The 17,648-nt window shown below is 38.5% G+C and overlaps 1 protein-coding gene across 1 annotated transcript in view; it reads left to right on the forward strand.

The window, feature by feature from the left end:
• The window catches only part of CATSPERB (cation channel sperm associated auxiliary subunit beta), a 139,062-nt gene that overhangs the window by 42,171 nt on the left and 79,243 nt on the right, over positions 1-17,648 (forward strand). Inside the window, exons 9-13 of the mRNA XM_055333696.1 lie at positions 799-831; positions 8,691-8,757; positions 9,041-9,087; positions 9,883-10,040; positions 11,748-11,901. Coding sequence (XP_055189671.1) covers positions 799-831; positions 8,691-8,757; positions 9,041-9,087; positions 9,883-10,040; positions 11,748-11,901 — 459 coding nt within the window. The remainder of the gene's footprint in view (positions 1-798; positions 832-8,690; positions 8,758-9,040; positions 9,088-9,882; positions 10,041-11,747; positions 11,902-17,648) is intronic.

Here is a 17,648-nt window from a genome sequence, read left to right on the forward strand (position 1 = left end):
TTAACATAAATTAAAAAGTTAGTTTTGGAATTGAGAGAAGGGGAATATACATTTTGGTGAGGATATGTAATATGCCTACCATAAAATTCTTTTTTTAAGATGTTTAAATGTATTTTAGAAAGAGAGGAAAGGGCAGAGAGAGGGAGAGAGACTGTCAAGCATACTCCTTGCTCAGCAAAGAGCCAGACCTAGGGCTTGATCCCACGACCCTGAGATCACAACCTAAGCCAAAACCGAGTCAGATGCTCAACTGACAGCCACCCAGGTGCAAGGAAACAAAGTTACAATTAAAATTATATTTATTTTCCTTGATTATATTTCCTTCTAATTACATTATTTAAAAAATCTCACATCCTTTCTGAAATTAAGTTCATGTACAAATAAATTAATAAGATGATGAAACAAAGCAAAGATCAAAGACACAATCTCCATAATATTCTTTTTTTGATTTTTATTTATTTATTCATGACAGACACAGGGAGAGAGAGAGAGAGAGAGAGAGAGAGGCAGAGACACAGGCAGAGGGAGAAGCAGGCTCCATGCAGGGATCCCAATGTGGGACCCAATCCTGGGTCTCCAGGACCACACCCCAGGCTGAAGGCCGCACTAAACCTCTGGGCCAGTGGGGCTCCCCTCCATGATATTCTATAAACCATATTAGAGGCTGGTTTTAGTGTGTGATACTCCTAGCTGCTGGAGTGCAAAAAGCATCATTTCCTTTAGTACAATTCAAATTGCTATGTTTCGTTATGACTTCTGATATGAGAACAAAAATTAAAGTGTTTTTTTTTCTTGTAGTTTTCAAGGGCAGACTTTTGCGGTTTTGAAAGGGTAAGAAGCTTTACATTTCCAAGGGTTGGCTAAAGGATAGATGTTTCCTCAATGACCTAGGGGATGAGATGCAAGACAAGAATCCACAGCATAGATCCTTCCTGTTACTATGATGTTGTTTACAGTATGAGCTCAAACATGTTTCCAGCGAACGTTAGGTGATGACCTCCCCTTGTGCTTCAATGGAAGCAGTGCCTCCCCTTGTTTAGAGGCCACCCTGACCTTCTTTGTATATTCTGTCCAGGACTGTTGTGGTTGTTGAAGGATGTTCTGTACAATGGCACCCAGTTGGAAAGAGAGCAGGGGCTGAAATTTGGTTAACACTTTTCTGCCCAATCCATCTACCCCCATGGGGGTCTATGTCTACCTGGAGAAAGGGGCATTTCTGATTTTCACAAAGGTGCCATATGAGCTAGCCACAGCTCTGCTTTTGGCCTTTTGGGGTGGTGGGGGCATAAGGTGTTTCATCAGTTTTCTCTTTCCTCTCTATTACAAAGTCAAGTTGTGTGATTCAACAAGGTCACTCCCATCAACATATACTCATGCTTCAATTTGGAAACCACCACAAAATTATGATTATTCGTAGCCTTTTGCTGCATCCCCTCCCCTTTCCATCCTCACACATGCCCACACACACCATCTGGAAGGAAGGAGCACTTAAGTCTTAGGATGCAAATGGGATGGACTTCTTGCCATTTTAATTGGAGGAAACATGAGGCAGAGAACCAGGGAGTCCAGATAGGCAAAACTGATGTACATTAGAAAGGACAGGGAGCAGTGCCCACCAAAATAAAATCCCAAACCTAGCTCAACGCTGTCATTCAAGAATGAGGATAAAGAAAAGAAATTTGCACAGATAAAGACATTAGGAGAGCTTACCACCCAGAGACACCCATGAAGGAGTGGGGTGCCAGGAATAGTAAACAGAACTAGAATGTAAGCTCTCAGCTCTAACAGAGGCAGGCATCCCATCTGTGATCTCCACTCTGGGGTCCATGTCTAACATGGTGTCATGTCTAGCAAGGTAGGTGCTTAGTAAATACTTGTTCAAAGAATGCAATTGGTGTAAAAAGTAACAATTACAAATTTTGTATTTAATACTTGGGCAAAATCAAAACTCAAGATACTACAAGGAGGGATGGAAATAATTTTCAGTGAATCAACAACTCATATCAAGATCCTTGTTTGGTAGGAGAAAAATTTTGGAATTTGACAGAAAAATGTATAATTCAACACAAATGATAAAGTTTAAAGGATAATTACCAAGTGAAAGAAAGAAAGCAAGCAAGCAAGCAAGCAAGCAAGAAAGAAAGAACCATAACCTAAAGCTTCCAACCCACCAGAGGAAGGAAACAAGGATTAAAGAATAATCCATCTGTTCCCACAAAAAAAAAAAAAAAAGAAAGGAGGAAAACAAAGGCAAAGATAAAATAATGGAAAACCAACGATAAAGTAAGATGTCAGAAATCGATCCAAATAGATCGGCTAAAACTAAATCACACAAAAAACGATAAAATAAAGAGACAGAGGAGACTATGACCTGAGCTTTGCTCCTTACCCCTCAGCTCCCACTAACTTCCATTTCCTGTCCACCTGCCTATTGAGTCAAGGGTGTTGGGGATGCTGGACAGCTGGACTTGCTTGAAGCCTAAGCTTTGAGGAACCCCACTGGGAAGACCTGGCACGTCTTCCCTCTCATTGGTCATGTGAGAACAAGGTATTTGATCACACAGAGATGCAGGTGGAGGGCTAGAAGGTGGGGGCTCCTAGAGAGAGCTTGGCTTGCAGAGCTCTGGGAACCCCCAGAGGAGGTTTCTGTCAACCTTGTAAGAGTGGCTAGTCTCCCCGTAAGAAGCCAGTGAGAAGGCTGTATTCTCTCTGCAGCCAAGGTGAGCAAGCTGAAGGAGACCAAAGCAAGGAACCCTCTTTCTGGTTCTGAGGTGAAGGGGAAATGGCAGCCCAGAAGTGGAGAGGCCACTTGGCCTTCTGTCACTCTGATATCACCACAATCTGAAGTGCTCCCCAAACCAGACCTGAGCACTCCCTTGAAAACACATCTGAGCCAACATCCTGAAAGCATAAGAGCACTAGAATCAGAACATACACCAGAGTTGCCAATGAAGAAGCAACACAACTCAACAAGAACAACAAAACTTGATTCCTTGATCCAATGAGCGCCTCTTATATGGCTACCATTAATGTCATGGAAATATTAGCGAGAAAAAAAAGACCACTAACATCTATTAGCTTAGGGTTTCAAGTGCCACATAAGAATACTTTCTGCAACTAAATACCACCAATTGCAATTAAAAATGGAATACACTGAAAGAATAGCCACTGTTTACATGCAAATAAGTGGTATAGAAGATGAAGAGGAAAAAACTCAAACCATCTAAGGAAGATGAGTAGAAATCATTGGGGGCAAAGATAAGTCTTTGAGAATTTCAATCCAGGGATAAGGTGAGAAATTTTTTGGAAGGAATAAAAAAAATAAATAGAAGACAGGCAATAGTGACATGAATAATAGAGGATTATGCAGAAATTGAGAAAGATCCAAGGCTATCTATTGAAAAGGCCCACTAGATCCTGGAAGAATTGAAAAAGATGTATACATAGGCACATCCTAATAATATTTCTGAATTTGAAGGTGAAGGGGGAAATATTACAAGTTTCCAAACAGAAGGAACAAAAGCAAATACATGTCACTGGTATTAGATTTCACTTTTACGCAGTAGAAGCTGGAAAATAGTGAAATCCACATCTACAAAGGGGCCAACGTCCAAAAATCCTATTCCCAGCCAAGAGATCATTCTTCTTTCAGATTGAGAAAGAGCTCAGGGAATACATCACCCAGTTATCCCAACCAAGGAAAATGCTCAAGAAAGAACTTCTACAAAATAAACCAGTGAGTACAGATATTAGGGAGACAAAGAGATGAGGAAACAGCGATGAGCGATGGTTTCTCTCATTTTATCTAATATCTACATTTTTTATAATAAATTTATTTTTATTGGTGTTCAATTTGCCAACATCCAGAGTAACACCCAGTGCTCATCCCGTCAAGTGCCCCCCTCCGTGCCCATCACCCATTGACCCCCACCCCCTGCCCTCCTCCCCTTCCATCACCCCTAGTTCGCCTCCCAGAGTTATATCTACGTTTTCTATGTAGATCAAGGCAGAGTGCTAGACAACCTTAAAACAAAGAATATGTTGCAAGGGAAATTAGGATTTTCAATGCCTAAAAATTATTATTTTCAAATAGTAATACATTCCCCATGTTAAAAAACAAAAAAAAAGTCATATAAAGATTTATATTGAGAAGTCTCACTTGCTTCTTTGTATATACTCTTCCCACTCCATGCCATCCCCTACATCTTTTTAAATCTTTTCAGTGATTTTTTAAATGTATATTTAAATAATTATAAATATAAATTGTCCTCACTTTCTTATACCATATTTTATTTTATTTTTATTTTTTATTTGTTTTTATTGGAGTTCGATTTGCCAACATATAGTATAACACTCAGTGCTCATCATGTCAAGTGCCCCCCTCAGTGCCCATCACCCAGTCACCCCATTCCCCCACCCATCTCCCTTTCCACTACCCCTTGTTCGTTTCCTAGAGTTAGGAGTCTCTCATGTTTTGTCACCCTTTCTGATTTTTCCCACTCATTTTCTCTCTTTTCCCTTATAATCCCTTCCACTATTTCTTATACTCCCCATATGAGTGAAACCATATAATGATTGTTCTTCTCTGATTGACTTACTTCACTCAGCATAATACCCTCCAGTTCCATCCACGTCGAAGCAAATGGTGGGTATTCGTCCTTTCTGATGGCTGAGTAATATTCCATTGTATATATAGGCCACATCTTCTTTATCCATTTATCTGTCAATGGACACTGAGGCTCCTTCCACAGTTTGGCTACTGTGGAGATTGCTGCTATAAACATTGGGGTGCAGGTGTCCCGGTCTTTCACTGCATCTGTATCTTTGGGGGCAACACCCTTTTTGAACTTGGCCACAGCAGCTTCTTACAAGATACATCTATGAAGGCAAGGGAAACAAAAGCAAAAACAACTATGGGGACTTAAACAAGATGCAAAGCTTCTGTACAGCACAAGAAACAGTCAACATAACTAAAAAGACAACCTACAGAATGGGAGAAGATATTTGCAAATGACAGATCAGATAAAGGGCTAGTATCCAATATCTATAAAGAACTTATTAAACTCAACAGCAAAGAAACAAATAATCCAATCATGAAATGAGCAAAAGACATGATCCGAAATTTCTCCAAAGAGGACATAGTCATGGCCAACAAGCACATGAGAAAATGCTCCGCATCACTTGCCATCAGGGAAATACACATCAAAACCACAATGAGATACCACCGCACCCCAGTGAGGATGGTGAAAAATTAACAAGACAGGAAACAACAATTGTTGGAGAGGATCTGGAGAAAGGGGAACCCTCTTACATTGTTGGTGGGAATGTGAACTGGTGCAGCCACTCTGGAAAACTGTGTGGAGGTTCCTCAAAGAGTTAAAAATAGATCTGCCCTACGACCCAGCAATTGCACTGTTGGGGGTTTACCCCAAAGATACAGATGGAGTGAAACTCTGGGACATCTTATACTATATTTTAAAATAGGTACACGTGTTGTTTTCACTTAGCAATATTTGGTGGGGGTGGAATTCCATATTGGTACATGGAGAATGGCCTTTCCCCCTTCTTTCTTTATAGCTGTAAGTATTTTTTGTGTGGACTTCCCAGAGTTCACTTAAACTGTCCCACATTGATGGATACTTGGGTAGTTTTGTAATCTTTTGCTATTATGAACAAAGTTGTCATTAATAATTTTGTATGTGGCAGGTCTGTAGTCCAAGTATATGGGTAGAATACGTTTCTAGAACTTGGACAGAATTGACAGATCAATGAATAAATACAGAATGACTAAATATTATGCAAATTGTCCTTCATCGAAGTTTTTACTATTTGCAAGGATACTGTAATAAATCTTCTTGAGCTAAACTATCTTGACAAAACTCAAGGGTTTTTGGTAGTGATGATGGACAGGGGGTGTGTGTGGGGGGAACAAGTGTCCCCAAAGTAGCCAAGTAGTGTGGCAGAGGAGAAAAGGAAACATGTTAACTTATTCTTAAAAGTATAGGGATTTACCTTTCCATAAGACCTTTTTTTTTTAATAATGATTGAAGGAAAGATGGTAGGAATGGAATATATGTGGCTCTCTGGGCAGGAAGCTGAAGGAGTTAATACTTGATGATTTATTCATTTGTTTTTTCATTCAACAAATATTGGCTGAGCCATGCTTGATTCAACACGCGGGATTCTATCTGTGGAACGAGAAGACGAAGGCCCTGGCCTCCTGAAGCCTACCACTCTGCTGAAGGAGATAGACTATGTAACAAGGGCATAATGTGTGTAAACAAGGGCATAATGTGGCTGCAGATTGTAATTCGGGCTTGTGGCCATGAAAGCAGGCAAGAGAAATGGGAGGGAAGAAGAGGTCATACTGTATTTTAAACCGGGTGATTCTCACAGGCCTTCCAGGGAGGTGACATTTAGATAGAAACCCAGATGACCTCTAGGAATGGTTTTGACAAAGCACGTCCAGAAAGAGGTAATAAGAAGCATGAAAGCTCTAAATTGAGAACTTATCACGAGGCAGAATCTATCAGCCAGCCACCCAAATCTGTTCAGTGGAAAAAAACGGGAATTTCAGGTCAGTTCTTTCAGGATGAAATTCGGACTCTTGTGAGACATGCAGAAGCTTCCCAGTCAGAGCCGTCCTTGCCTTTTTCGGCCGTGTTCTGTCTGCTGTCACCACAAGCTGCCCTTTCCGACCATCCTAAACACCCGCCTTCTGGGAGACGAGACAGCGCTTCCAGCACCTCGACTCCATTATACAAAGTGTTTTATCCTCTCAGCAGGCCTTCCCTCCTCCTCCTTTCAATTCCACCTGGAGAATTTCTCCTCATCCTTCAGAAATCTCTCCCTGACCACCACGGTGCCCTGTCTATGCAATCTCAAGGCTTTCAACACTCCTTGCTACCACTCACCACCCTCTTCTGTCTGAGTGGCCCCCCGACTAGCTGCCCAAGACTTGAGGTTTCATGTCAAGGACTGTCTTACTTGCCATCGTATGCAAATAGGTTACCAGGCTGCCTTGCAGATAGGGGGTGTCAGTAAGTATCTGTGGAATCAGGGTTCAAATAAATGGAAAACAGCTGGGAGCCACATCTCGAACTGGCTTAGAAGCCATATCACAGTGAACTTTGAACCAGCGCTCTATCACCCTCTGGACCTCTATTTCTTCATTTTAAAACAGGCATAAAATACCTACCTGTGGGGTAAAGTGATTCAGTCATATCACATCAACCTCTGCACGGTTCATGACACAAAGTAGAAGCTTAGAAAAATAGTGAGATTCTCTCCCTTACACGGATCATCCAAACCTTCTGAAGGCAAATGCTAGTGGCTCATTTAAGTAGGGAATTCAAGGTGGAGATGGATCTGGCTTCCAGACATGACTGCATGTAGTGCCCGATAGATGTCTCATAGGACTCTGTTTTCTCCACCGTGGGGCCAGCTTTCCTCTAGATTAGCGTCATTCTCAGTCCGTTTTCTCCAATTGTTAGTAGGAACAGGCACCAGGGTTTGATGTAATCAGTTTAGTGGTCCCAAAAAAGAATGAACTCTCTCTCTTTCCCTTGAGGTCTGGGCCCACTCATTAACCTAACTTGGATCATGTGTTCATTCCTAACTAATCTCTGCATCCTGAGCTCATCCTTGGAATGAGGCCAGGCTGGTCAGTGTAAATTATGCTTAAGAATCTTCACGAGACTTTCACCAGTTTGCTTCCAGGTAGGAAAAAAACAAGGACCCTAAAGAGAAAGAAAAGGAATAAGTCAAGGCCCAATAAAAATTCTAGATAATTGCCTCAATACTATAAGGATAATTATGGTACACTGCAAACCTGAGTGTTTATATGAGAACTCTAAAGGTCCATTCAATATAACATCTTAGCTTGAAGATACTGCACCATTCAAATAAATTGTCCATTCCATTTGGAAATGCTTTTTTGTTTGTTTGGCAGTTTTATTTGAGATATAATTCACATAGCACAAAATTCACCCATTTAAAGTGCAATTCAGTGACCCCTGGTACACAGCTGTGCAACCCTCACTACAATCTATTTTAGAACATCTATTTAAAAGACTTTCAATGCACAGGTTATAAAGACTTTCTTGCTGGCCTATAAAGTGCAAGGTCTTCCTCTTGTCTCAACAGGACTTTGAACATGACAGTCTTGCTATAATAAAACCACCTTCAAACTCTCACACGTAATTCAAATCCAACATATACAGTCTCACTTTCTTGGAAGCTTCTCTCTTATGACTAATTTTTTTTTCAAGACCTGTATTTTTGTGGCTTTTTTTCCCCTCCCCTTCTGCTTCTTGCTGCCATCAGGCTTCTGCTGAGACTCCTGGAACAGCAAGGGACATGTGACCCATCATGACAGCATCTGGTAGCTCCAGAATGAGTATAGTATAGACTGAACAACTACAGCTTCTGTCACTAATAGAGGCCAAGTCATGTGAAGTTTCTTTCTTTTTACTCCTTTTACATGGGCTTTGTTCAAGATGCATATTCTTGTCCCTTGCCCTTGTTCTACCACCTTTTCTTTTGTTGGCCTATAATTTTCCTCCTTTTATTTACCTCTCACTCCTAAGCTGTCACACTTCTGAATTTTTAAGTCAGTTTCTTCAATTTTATGTATCTCAAGTCTACCTCTTCTCTATATGATATTTTTGTATCTTCATTTATTTGTGTAGGTTGACTACATCAAAGGAAAACTGTGGTATAATGAAAGATGTTTTGCGAACAGAGAACACTTTGAAGGTAAATTTAGAAGAGATACGGACAGGCTTTTTTCAACGTGGGTGCATATAATGATTAAATAAAATGACATAAAATTAAAATAGAATAAAATAGAAAGGTAGGCTTGTTCTACATACGTCAGTGGCCTAACACTGAGGGGGAACATATTAAATCTGAGACAATAGGCATGCCCTGTTGTAAGTGCAAAAAAATATTGTGTTTTTAAAAAATTGTGTGACTTAATTAATGATACATTTGGAACTATAGGTAATGCTTGTAATTCCCGTACCTTTATATTTTATAGTTGATTATGTTACTATCACCTTTGAGAGAAACAGGACTCTAAGTGAGGTATGGTATTAAATATTTTATTTTAAAAAGATTTTTATGTATTTGAGAGACAGCGAGCGAGGGAAAGAGTGTAAGTGGTAGGGGAGAGGCAGAGGGAGAAGCAGACTACCCTGATGAGCAGGGAGCCAGACCCAGGGGCTCAATCCCAGGACTGTGGTATCATAACCTGAGCCAACGGCAGATGCTTAACAGATTGAGCCACCCAGGTACTCCAGAATTAAATATTTTAAAAGGTAAGAAATTTTATTTCTTGGATTGTTTCATGATTTGTTATTTACCTAAAAGATGGCAATTCTACAGGCTGAGAGATTTCATCCCTCTTTGCACCCAGTTGCACCTCTACTTGGGTTCAACGACAGTTATCTAGTTACATTAAATCTGGACCTACACAGAAGTTCTAGAAAAAACAGCCCAGGCCAGAAAGAGAGGCTTCGCAGTGTTTTCCTAGACCCACGTCCCCAGAAGAGAAGCACAGACATCAAAGGTTTATCACTGCTATTGTGGTTGGTCAGGACAACACAGTGTTTCACTAGCTTATTTGCTTAATTGGTTAGAACTTACATTTTTAGGGGACGCCCGAGTGGCTTGGCGGTTAAGCACATCTGCTTTTGGCTCAGAGCGTGACCCCAAGGTCCCGGGATCGAGTTCCACATCCGGCTCCCTGCATGGAGCCTGCTTCTCCCTCTGCTGGTGTCTCTGCCTCCCTCCTTCTCTGTCTCATGAATAAATAAATAAAAATTTAAAAAACTTACATTTTTAAAAAGGCATTAACTTTTCCTTTCTCTTTTTTTGTAGTCAAGCTCTTGTTTTTATACCAAAGAACCATTTACTCAATGGTTACCTTGCTTACCTCATATTTTAAAAGGAATGAAATCTATTCCTTCAATTGTGGTAACGTTTCTTGTTGACCAAGAGCACAGTGCGGGAATCTACCTCTTCTCCAACCAGGTAAGCCTTACAGCCCTGGGGTGATGGCTCTTGATGATGCAAGAATGAAAAGTTACTTTAGCAAAATTTATGTCCAAGTTCTTGCTATCTTTGGCAGTAGAAGTTGATAAAATTAGCTACAGCAAAACTATTTGTGGTTAATAATATAGTTTAAGGCACTTTAGGGATTTCTTGCCCCTGCTGGTGATTCAGTTTGATGAAAATGGAAAATATGATGCTCTTTGCATAGAGATTCTTCTTTGCTTATTCTCCAAGAGAATATAAACTGAATTTGGTCTATATAAAGTTAAGGTTCCAAAAGATGGTTAGTTTAATTGAGAAAAAAAAAAATGATCCTAGCCCTACTCTAATCATTCTAGGGTAGAAAAAAAATAGTTTTCCTCTATCCACTTACGTTCAGTGATTGGGGCCCTGCAAATAAAACTGATAAGAGACAGATTAATGGGAGAAGAGAAAACGATTTATGCGTGTTGTGTACACACATGTGTGTGAAAATCAGTGATGAGAAACTTGAAAATCGTTAAATTGTTAAATCGTTAAAATTTGGGGCTTATAGTTAATACTATTATCTTAATAGTTTAGGGCGGCAAGTGAGAAAGATATGCAAGGGAAAACAAGTGAGAAGATAATGGGTTAACAGGAGAACAAATAGGAGATAAGACAGTTTATGATAATGTTTGTTTATTCAGGTATAAGTGGTTTTTCTGTCTCCTCAGGGCCATAAAACTCCCCTGGAGCAGGGATTTGGAGTAGGCTTTATTTGCATTCTCCCTTCTTGGAGTCATCTGTTCTGAAGAGGAATTAATAGTAGCCTTACGTGATCCTGGAGTCCCAGGATGGAGTCCCACATCGGGCTCCTGCATGGAGCCTGCTTCTCCCTCTGCCTGTGTCTCTGCTTCTCTCTCTCTCTCTGTCTCTCATGAATAAATAAATAAAATCTTTAAAGAAATAATAGCCTTATTTCCCAGAAATTCCTGCTTTTAGTCAGAGAAGGCTTTTTCCCCCCACATCTGTTGAATTTTAAATGTCTACAGCTTAAAATAATCTCTATACCACGATGGCATATTTTGGGGTACATATTCTGACCCCCTACAATATCATGGTCTAATAGAATAGGAATGCAGTCCAGGCATCCACACTTTATTTTTTTTTATTTTTTAAAGATTTTATTTATTTATTTATTTATTTATTTATTTATTTATTTGAGAGAGAGAGAGAGAACACAAGCAGGAGGGAGTGGTAGAGGGAGAAGCAGTGTCCCCATTGAGCTGAGCAGGGAGCCCAACATGGGGCTCAATCCCAAAACCCCAAGATCATGACCTGAGTGGAAGGCAGACACTTAACCAACTGAATCACCCAGGCCAGGCAACCACAGTTTTAAAAGGTAGTTTGCCATGACAGTTGTAAGCATGCTCATTGGAATCTGTCTTTGAGTTCAGGAATAGTTCTGTAATAAACCTTCCCATGCCATTTATTATAGAAGCTTGGACCAATTATTTAATCTCCTAAATTTCATGTTTAACATCTATAAAATGGACCCATTGGGCAGGGAAATGACAGGTGATGGTTGCTAATCCCTCCAGTTCTATCTTATTTTAATGGATGTCTCCCTATCAAAACCTGAGTAACAGGAAACACAAATTGTAACATAGTCTAGTAATATTAATGATAATATTCTTCTGATTTGTTCATGGTTTGCTTATCTATTTTTAGAAAATCACCACTGCCTCTGTGTCTGTACTAAAAGACAACAAACCAGGATTAAAACCAAAATTTCCACTTTTCATTTTTCCTTCTTCATTCTCTTCTCCTGTTGGAATGGTATTCCATCCACGAAGCCATTTTTTGTATGCCTACGGTAACCAGGTATGTACACATGAAATTTTACGCTCTAGTATAGGTATAAATCATTCACTTATTTAACTCTGCTGAGTGGCTTATACAACAGGTAAAGAACAGAGTCATTCTGATAATCAGGGAAGTAGGAGGCTTGGCAAAGAGAGAAAGAGAGGAGACGAATTAGTGACAGTGAATACAAACAAATCTTTTGCAAAGTTTTGGTGAAAAGTAGAGCAGGGAAATGCAGCAATGGTAACAGGAAGAAGGGAGATCAAGAGAAGAGTGAGAGACAGAAGGAATTAGGCTGTGCTAATGGGAATTATTCAGTAGAGAGAGAAAAACTGATGATGCAGGAGAGAGAGAAGGGAAGAATTGCTGGAGTGATATTTCTCAATAGGTGAGAAGAGATGCAATCTATGAAGTAGGAGACAGGTTGGTCTTAGGAGCCCCTATACTAACAGGAAGAAGGGTGAGTTTTTGGGTTCCAGAGCTGATAAGTGGGTAGATATAGTAATGGGAGGGTGTGGGAATTTATCTCTTATTTTCTCAACAAAAGTCAAAGTTATTTATGATGAGGATGGAGGAGTGTCAGGGGTTCAAGGAAAGAGAGAACAGAGTGAAATTGTTGCCTAGGGGCAGGGTGGGAGAGTGGATTGACTAAGGGAAGTCAGTATGATTGCTTATGCTTTGTGCTTATGAATTCCAAGTGTAACCAATTCAGCATTATGGAATGTTCTTGGCTATGTTCAGTTTTGGGGGTCCACACATATTGGAGAAGACAGCGAGTTGTATTTAACCACAGTTGGAGTTTTACCAAGGAATTATTAAGAAGTAAAAGAGTGTACAGAAGGGAATGCATTAAGACAAATTAAAAAAATTTAGAAATCAAAGAATGAGTATTAAAAAGTAGTAAACAAAGTGTTTACTTGCAAAAGATATGATTGCCCATATAGAAAACTTAAAAGATACTTACAAATTATTAAAAGAAGCAGAAGAATTTAACAAGATGGAAGAAATGCACATGATGAACAAATTTGAAAGCATAATTTTTGTGAGACTATTTATAATAGCAAAAACAAAACAAAGCAAAATGACACGCAAAACACCTATAAAGTGTGGCACCTGGTTGGCTCAGTCAGTGGAATATGTGACTCTTGATCTCAGAGTTGTGAGTTCAAGTCTCACATTGGGTGTAGAGATTACTTAAAAATAGTATCTTTAAAAAACTATTAATAAGAATAAATATAAGATTTCCAAGATCTAATGTGTAGAAAATTATAAACTTTATTGAAAGACATTTAAGACTTTATAAATAAATGGATATAAACATACTTGTGGACAGGAAAATTTATCTTTTTTTTTTAGGAAAATTTATCTTAAAACATAATTTCTTCCTCAAAATAATCTGTAGATCTAATACAACTTTAATCAAAATCTCAAGGCTTGTTGTGGAGTTCAAGTTAACTCTAAAGCCTATATGGTATATGTCAGTTCTACCTCAGTTTAAAAAAATTTAAAGAAAATAAAAAGAGCATATATGGAAAAGCAAAAGGCCAATAATAAGCAGGACACTTCTAAAGAAGAATAAGGATGAGAGATTTGCACTGTCAGATAGTCACACTTTTTAAAATGTTGCAGTAATCATGATAATGTGGTTTTGACCCAGGAACAAACAAATTAACCAATGGAATGAAATAGAAAGTCCACTAATAGTCCCCACCAATGTTGATAGAGGCCAAGAATTGTTTAACTCTTCTGAGAGAAAGAAATGAGAGATTGCTCAAAATGAGATAAGTATTGGTTACATATGGACAATGTTGAAATACATATCTATACTGCAACATACATCAAGTTCAACTCTTGATGGAATCATAATTTAATTATAAAAACTTTTAAAGGAAAACATAAGTGAATATCTTTCTGAAATCAGGGTAGGGAAACACAGCACAAGCCAGAGAAAACACACCCTTAGAAGACATTTGAGAAGTCCTAGATCCTCTAGCTTGTCTGATTGGTAAGGGTCTGTGTGAAGCCAGTCCATAAACACTGGGAGAAGTGGTGTGTAATCAAAAGCCCACATCTCAAAATACCAGCATGACAAGGCATGCCAAAGAAACAGGGAAACATGGCCCACCAAAGGAACAGACTCTCTTCTTTTTTTTTAATAATTTATTTTTTATTGGTGTTCGATTTGCCAACATACAGAATAACACCCAGTGCTCATCCCGTCAAGTGCCCCCCTCAGTGCCTGTCACCCATTCACCCCCACCCCCCGCCCTCCTCCCCTTCCACTACCCCTAGTTCGTTTCCCAAAGTTAGGAGTCTTTATGTTCTGTCTCCCTTTCTGATATTTCCCACCCATTTCTTCTCCCTTCCCTTCTATTCCCTTTCACTATTATTTATATTCCCCAAATGAATGAGAACATATGTTTGTCCTTCTCCGATTGACTTACTTCACTCAGCATAATACCTTCCAGTTCCATCCACATCGAAGCAAATGGTGGGTATTTGTCGTTTCTAATGGCTGAGGAATATTCCATTGTATACATAGACCACATCTTCTTTATCCATTCATCTTTCGATGGACACCGAGGCTCCTTCCACAGTTTGGCTATTGTGGACATGGCTGCTAGAAAATCCTAGAGGAGAACACAGGCAACACCCTTTTTGAACTCGGCCACAGTAACTTCTTGCAAGATACATCCACGAAGGCAAAAGAAACAAAAGCAAAAATGAACTATTGGGACTTCATCAAGATAAGAAGCTTTTGCACAGCAAAGGATACAGTCAACAAAACTCAAAGACAACCTACAGAATGGGAGAAGATATTTGCAAATGACCTATCAGATAAAGGGCTAGTTTCCAAGATCTATAAAGAACTTATTAAACTCAACAGCAAAGAAACAAACCATCCAATAATGAAATGGGCAAAAGACATGGACAGAAATCTCACAGAGGAAGACATAGACATGGCCAACATGCACATGAGAAAATGCTCCGCATCACTTGCCATCAGGGAAATACAAATCAAAACCACGATGAAATACCACCTCACACCAGTGAGAATGGGGCAAATTAACAAGGCAGGAAACCACAAATGTTGGAGAGGATGTGGAGAAAAGGGAACCCTCTTACACTGTTGGTGGGAATGTGAACTGGTGCAGCCACTCTGGAAAACTGTGTGGAGGTTCCTCAAAGAGTTAAAAATAGACCTGCCCTACGATCCAGCAATTGCACTGTTGGGGATTTACCCCAAAGATACAGATGCAATGAAACGCTGCTGGAACACCTGCACCCCGATGTTTCTAAAAACTATAAATCTATGTAATGAGTATATATAAAAAGATGTAATTTGTAACATCAGGAACATAAAGTAGGAGGTAGAGCTGTTTAAGAGGACATTTTACATGCAATGAAGTTAAATTGTCATCAAATTTAAAAGAATATTATAACTAAGATTTTTTAATTTTAAATAAAATTAATTTGATTTTATGTTAATTTTATATTAAATTAATTAAAATTAAATTTAAAGTAAAATTAAACAAAATTAAAATTTTTAAATTTTAAAGATTCTTACATTTTGAGCCACCCAGGTGCCCCAAGATGTTTTATGTTATTGCAATGGTTACCACAAAGAAAATATATAGAGAATATATGCACAAGAAAATAAGGGAATCAAAAAATGTCACTGCAAATGATCAATGAAATGATAAGGAGAGCAATAAGAGAGGAAAGGAGGAGGGACAGAAAGCCACAGGACACACAAAAATAAACAAAATGATAATAGTGAGTCCTTCCCTATCAGTAATTACTTTAGATGTATATAGATTAAATTCCCCAATCAAAAGATAAAAATAAGCTCAATGCATAAAAACAAAAAATAACAACAAAAACCCCAGGATGCAACTATGTATGGTCTACAAGAAATTCTCTTTAGATCCAAGCACACACATAAGCTGAAAGGGAAAGGATTGAAAAGAACATTCCATGCAAATGGTAACCAAAAGAGAGCAGGGCTGTATACTAGTATCATAAAGAATAAACTGTAAGTCAAAAAGTATTATAGGAGACAAAAAAGGTCATTATATGATAATAAAAGGTCAACTCACCAAGAAGATATAACAATTAAAAATGTTCATGTACCAAACATCAGAGCTCCTAATATATGAAGCAAACTTTAAAAGAATCAAAGCGGGGCATCTGGGTAGCTTAGCCACTGAGTGTCTGCTCAGGTCATGATCCCAGGGTCCTGGGATCCAGTCCCACATCAGGCTTCCTGCAGGGAGCCTGCTTCTCCCTCTGCCTGAGTCGCTGCCTCTCTCTGTGTGTCCCTCATGAATAAATAAATAAAATCCTTAAAAAAAAAGAATCAAAGAGAGAAACAGCAACACAACAATAAGAGCCTTAATTTTCCCACTTTCAATAATGGATGGAAAAACAAGATGGAAGATAAATAAGGACATAAAAGACATGAACCACATTGTAAACCCATTAGACCTAATACACATGATCAGATGACTCCACTCAACAAGAGTAAAATACAAATATTCCTCAAATACACACAGAGCATTCTTTAGGATAAAACATAAGTGAGGCCACAAAACTAGTCTCAGCACATTTAAAGTGACTAAAATTATACAAAATGTCTTTTCTAATCACAATGAAATGAAACTAGAAATCAATAACGGAAAGAAAACTGGAAAATCCACAAGTATATGGAAATTAAGTTTTTAAACAACAAATGAGTCAAAGAAGTAGTCAGAAGGGAAACTAGAAAATATGTTAAGAAAATTAAAATAAAAACAAAACACACCAAATTTATGGGAGGCAGCAATAGCAGTACCAACAGTGGAGGTTATAGTTATAGACACACATGTTAATAAGGAAGAAAAATCTCAAATCAACAACCTAACTTTCCAATTTAGAAAACTATAAAAAGAAGAAAAAAAATCAAACCCAAAGTTAGCAGATGGAAGGAAATAATAGACTAGAGCAGAGATAAATGCAATAGAGAATACAGAAATAATAGAAAAAAAAATCAACAACACTAAGAATTGGTTCTTGGAATGTTCAACAAAGTTGATAAACCCTTAGCTACAATAACTAATAAAGAAGAGAAGAGCCAACTAAAATAAAAAATTAAAGAGGACATTACAACCGATACCACAGAAATAAGAAGGATTGTGGGATTATGAAAAATTATATGCTAACACACTAGAAATACATAAACTACCAATAGTAAATCATGAAGAAATAGAAAATCTGAACAGACCAAAAACTAGTAATGAGATTGAATAAGAGATTAATATCCAGAGAACTTTTATGGCTCAGCAATTAAAAAAAAGGCACTCTGATTAATAAACTGGCAAAGGACTTGAATAGAAATTTGTATAATTGAGTACCTTCCAGCAAAGGAAATCCCAGGGCCAGGTGGCTTTATTGATTGAACTGTTCCAGATATTTAAAGAATGAACACCAATCCTCCTCAAACTCTCAACCAAAAATCGAAGAGGAAGGAATATTTCCTAGGTCACTCTCGAGGCCAGTGTTACCTTAATACCAAAGCCAGATAAGGATACTACAAGAAAACTAGAAATCAAGATCCCTGAAGAACATTTATGCAAAACTCTTCAACAAGATACTAGCAAACTAAATTAAAGAGTACATGAAAGGGATTACATATACTGTGACCAAGTAGGATTTAATTCTGGAATGCAATGATGGTTCAACACATGAAAATTAATAAATGTAACACACCATATTAACAGAAGGAA

The sequence above is a fragment of the Nyctereutes procyonoides genome, unplaced genomic scaffold (assembly GCF_905146905.1).
Source record: "Nyctereutes procyonoides isolate TBG_1078 unplaced genomic scaffold, NYPRO_anot_genome, whole genome shotgun sequence".
Lineage (NCBI taxonomy): Eukaryota > Metazoa > Chordata > Mammalia > Carnivora > Canidae > Nyctereutes > Nyctereutes procyonoides.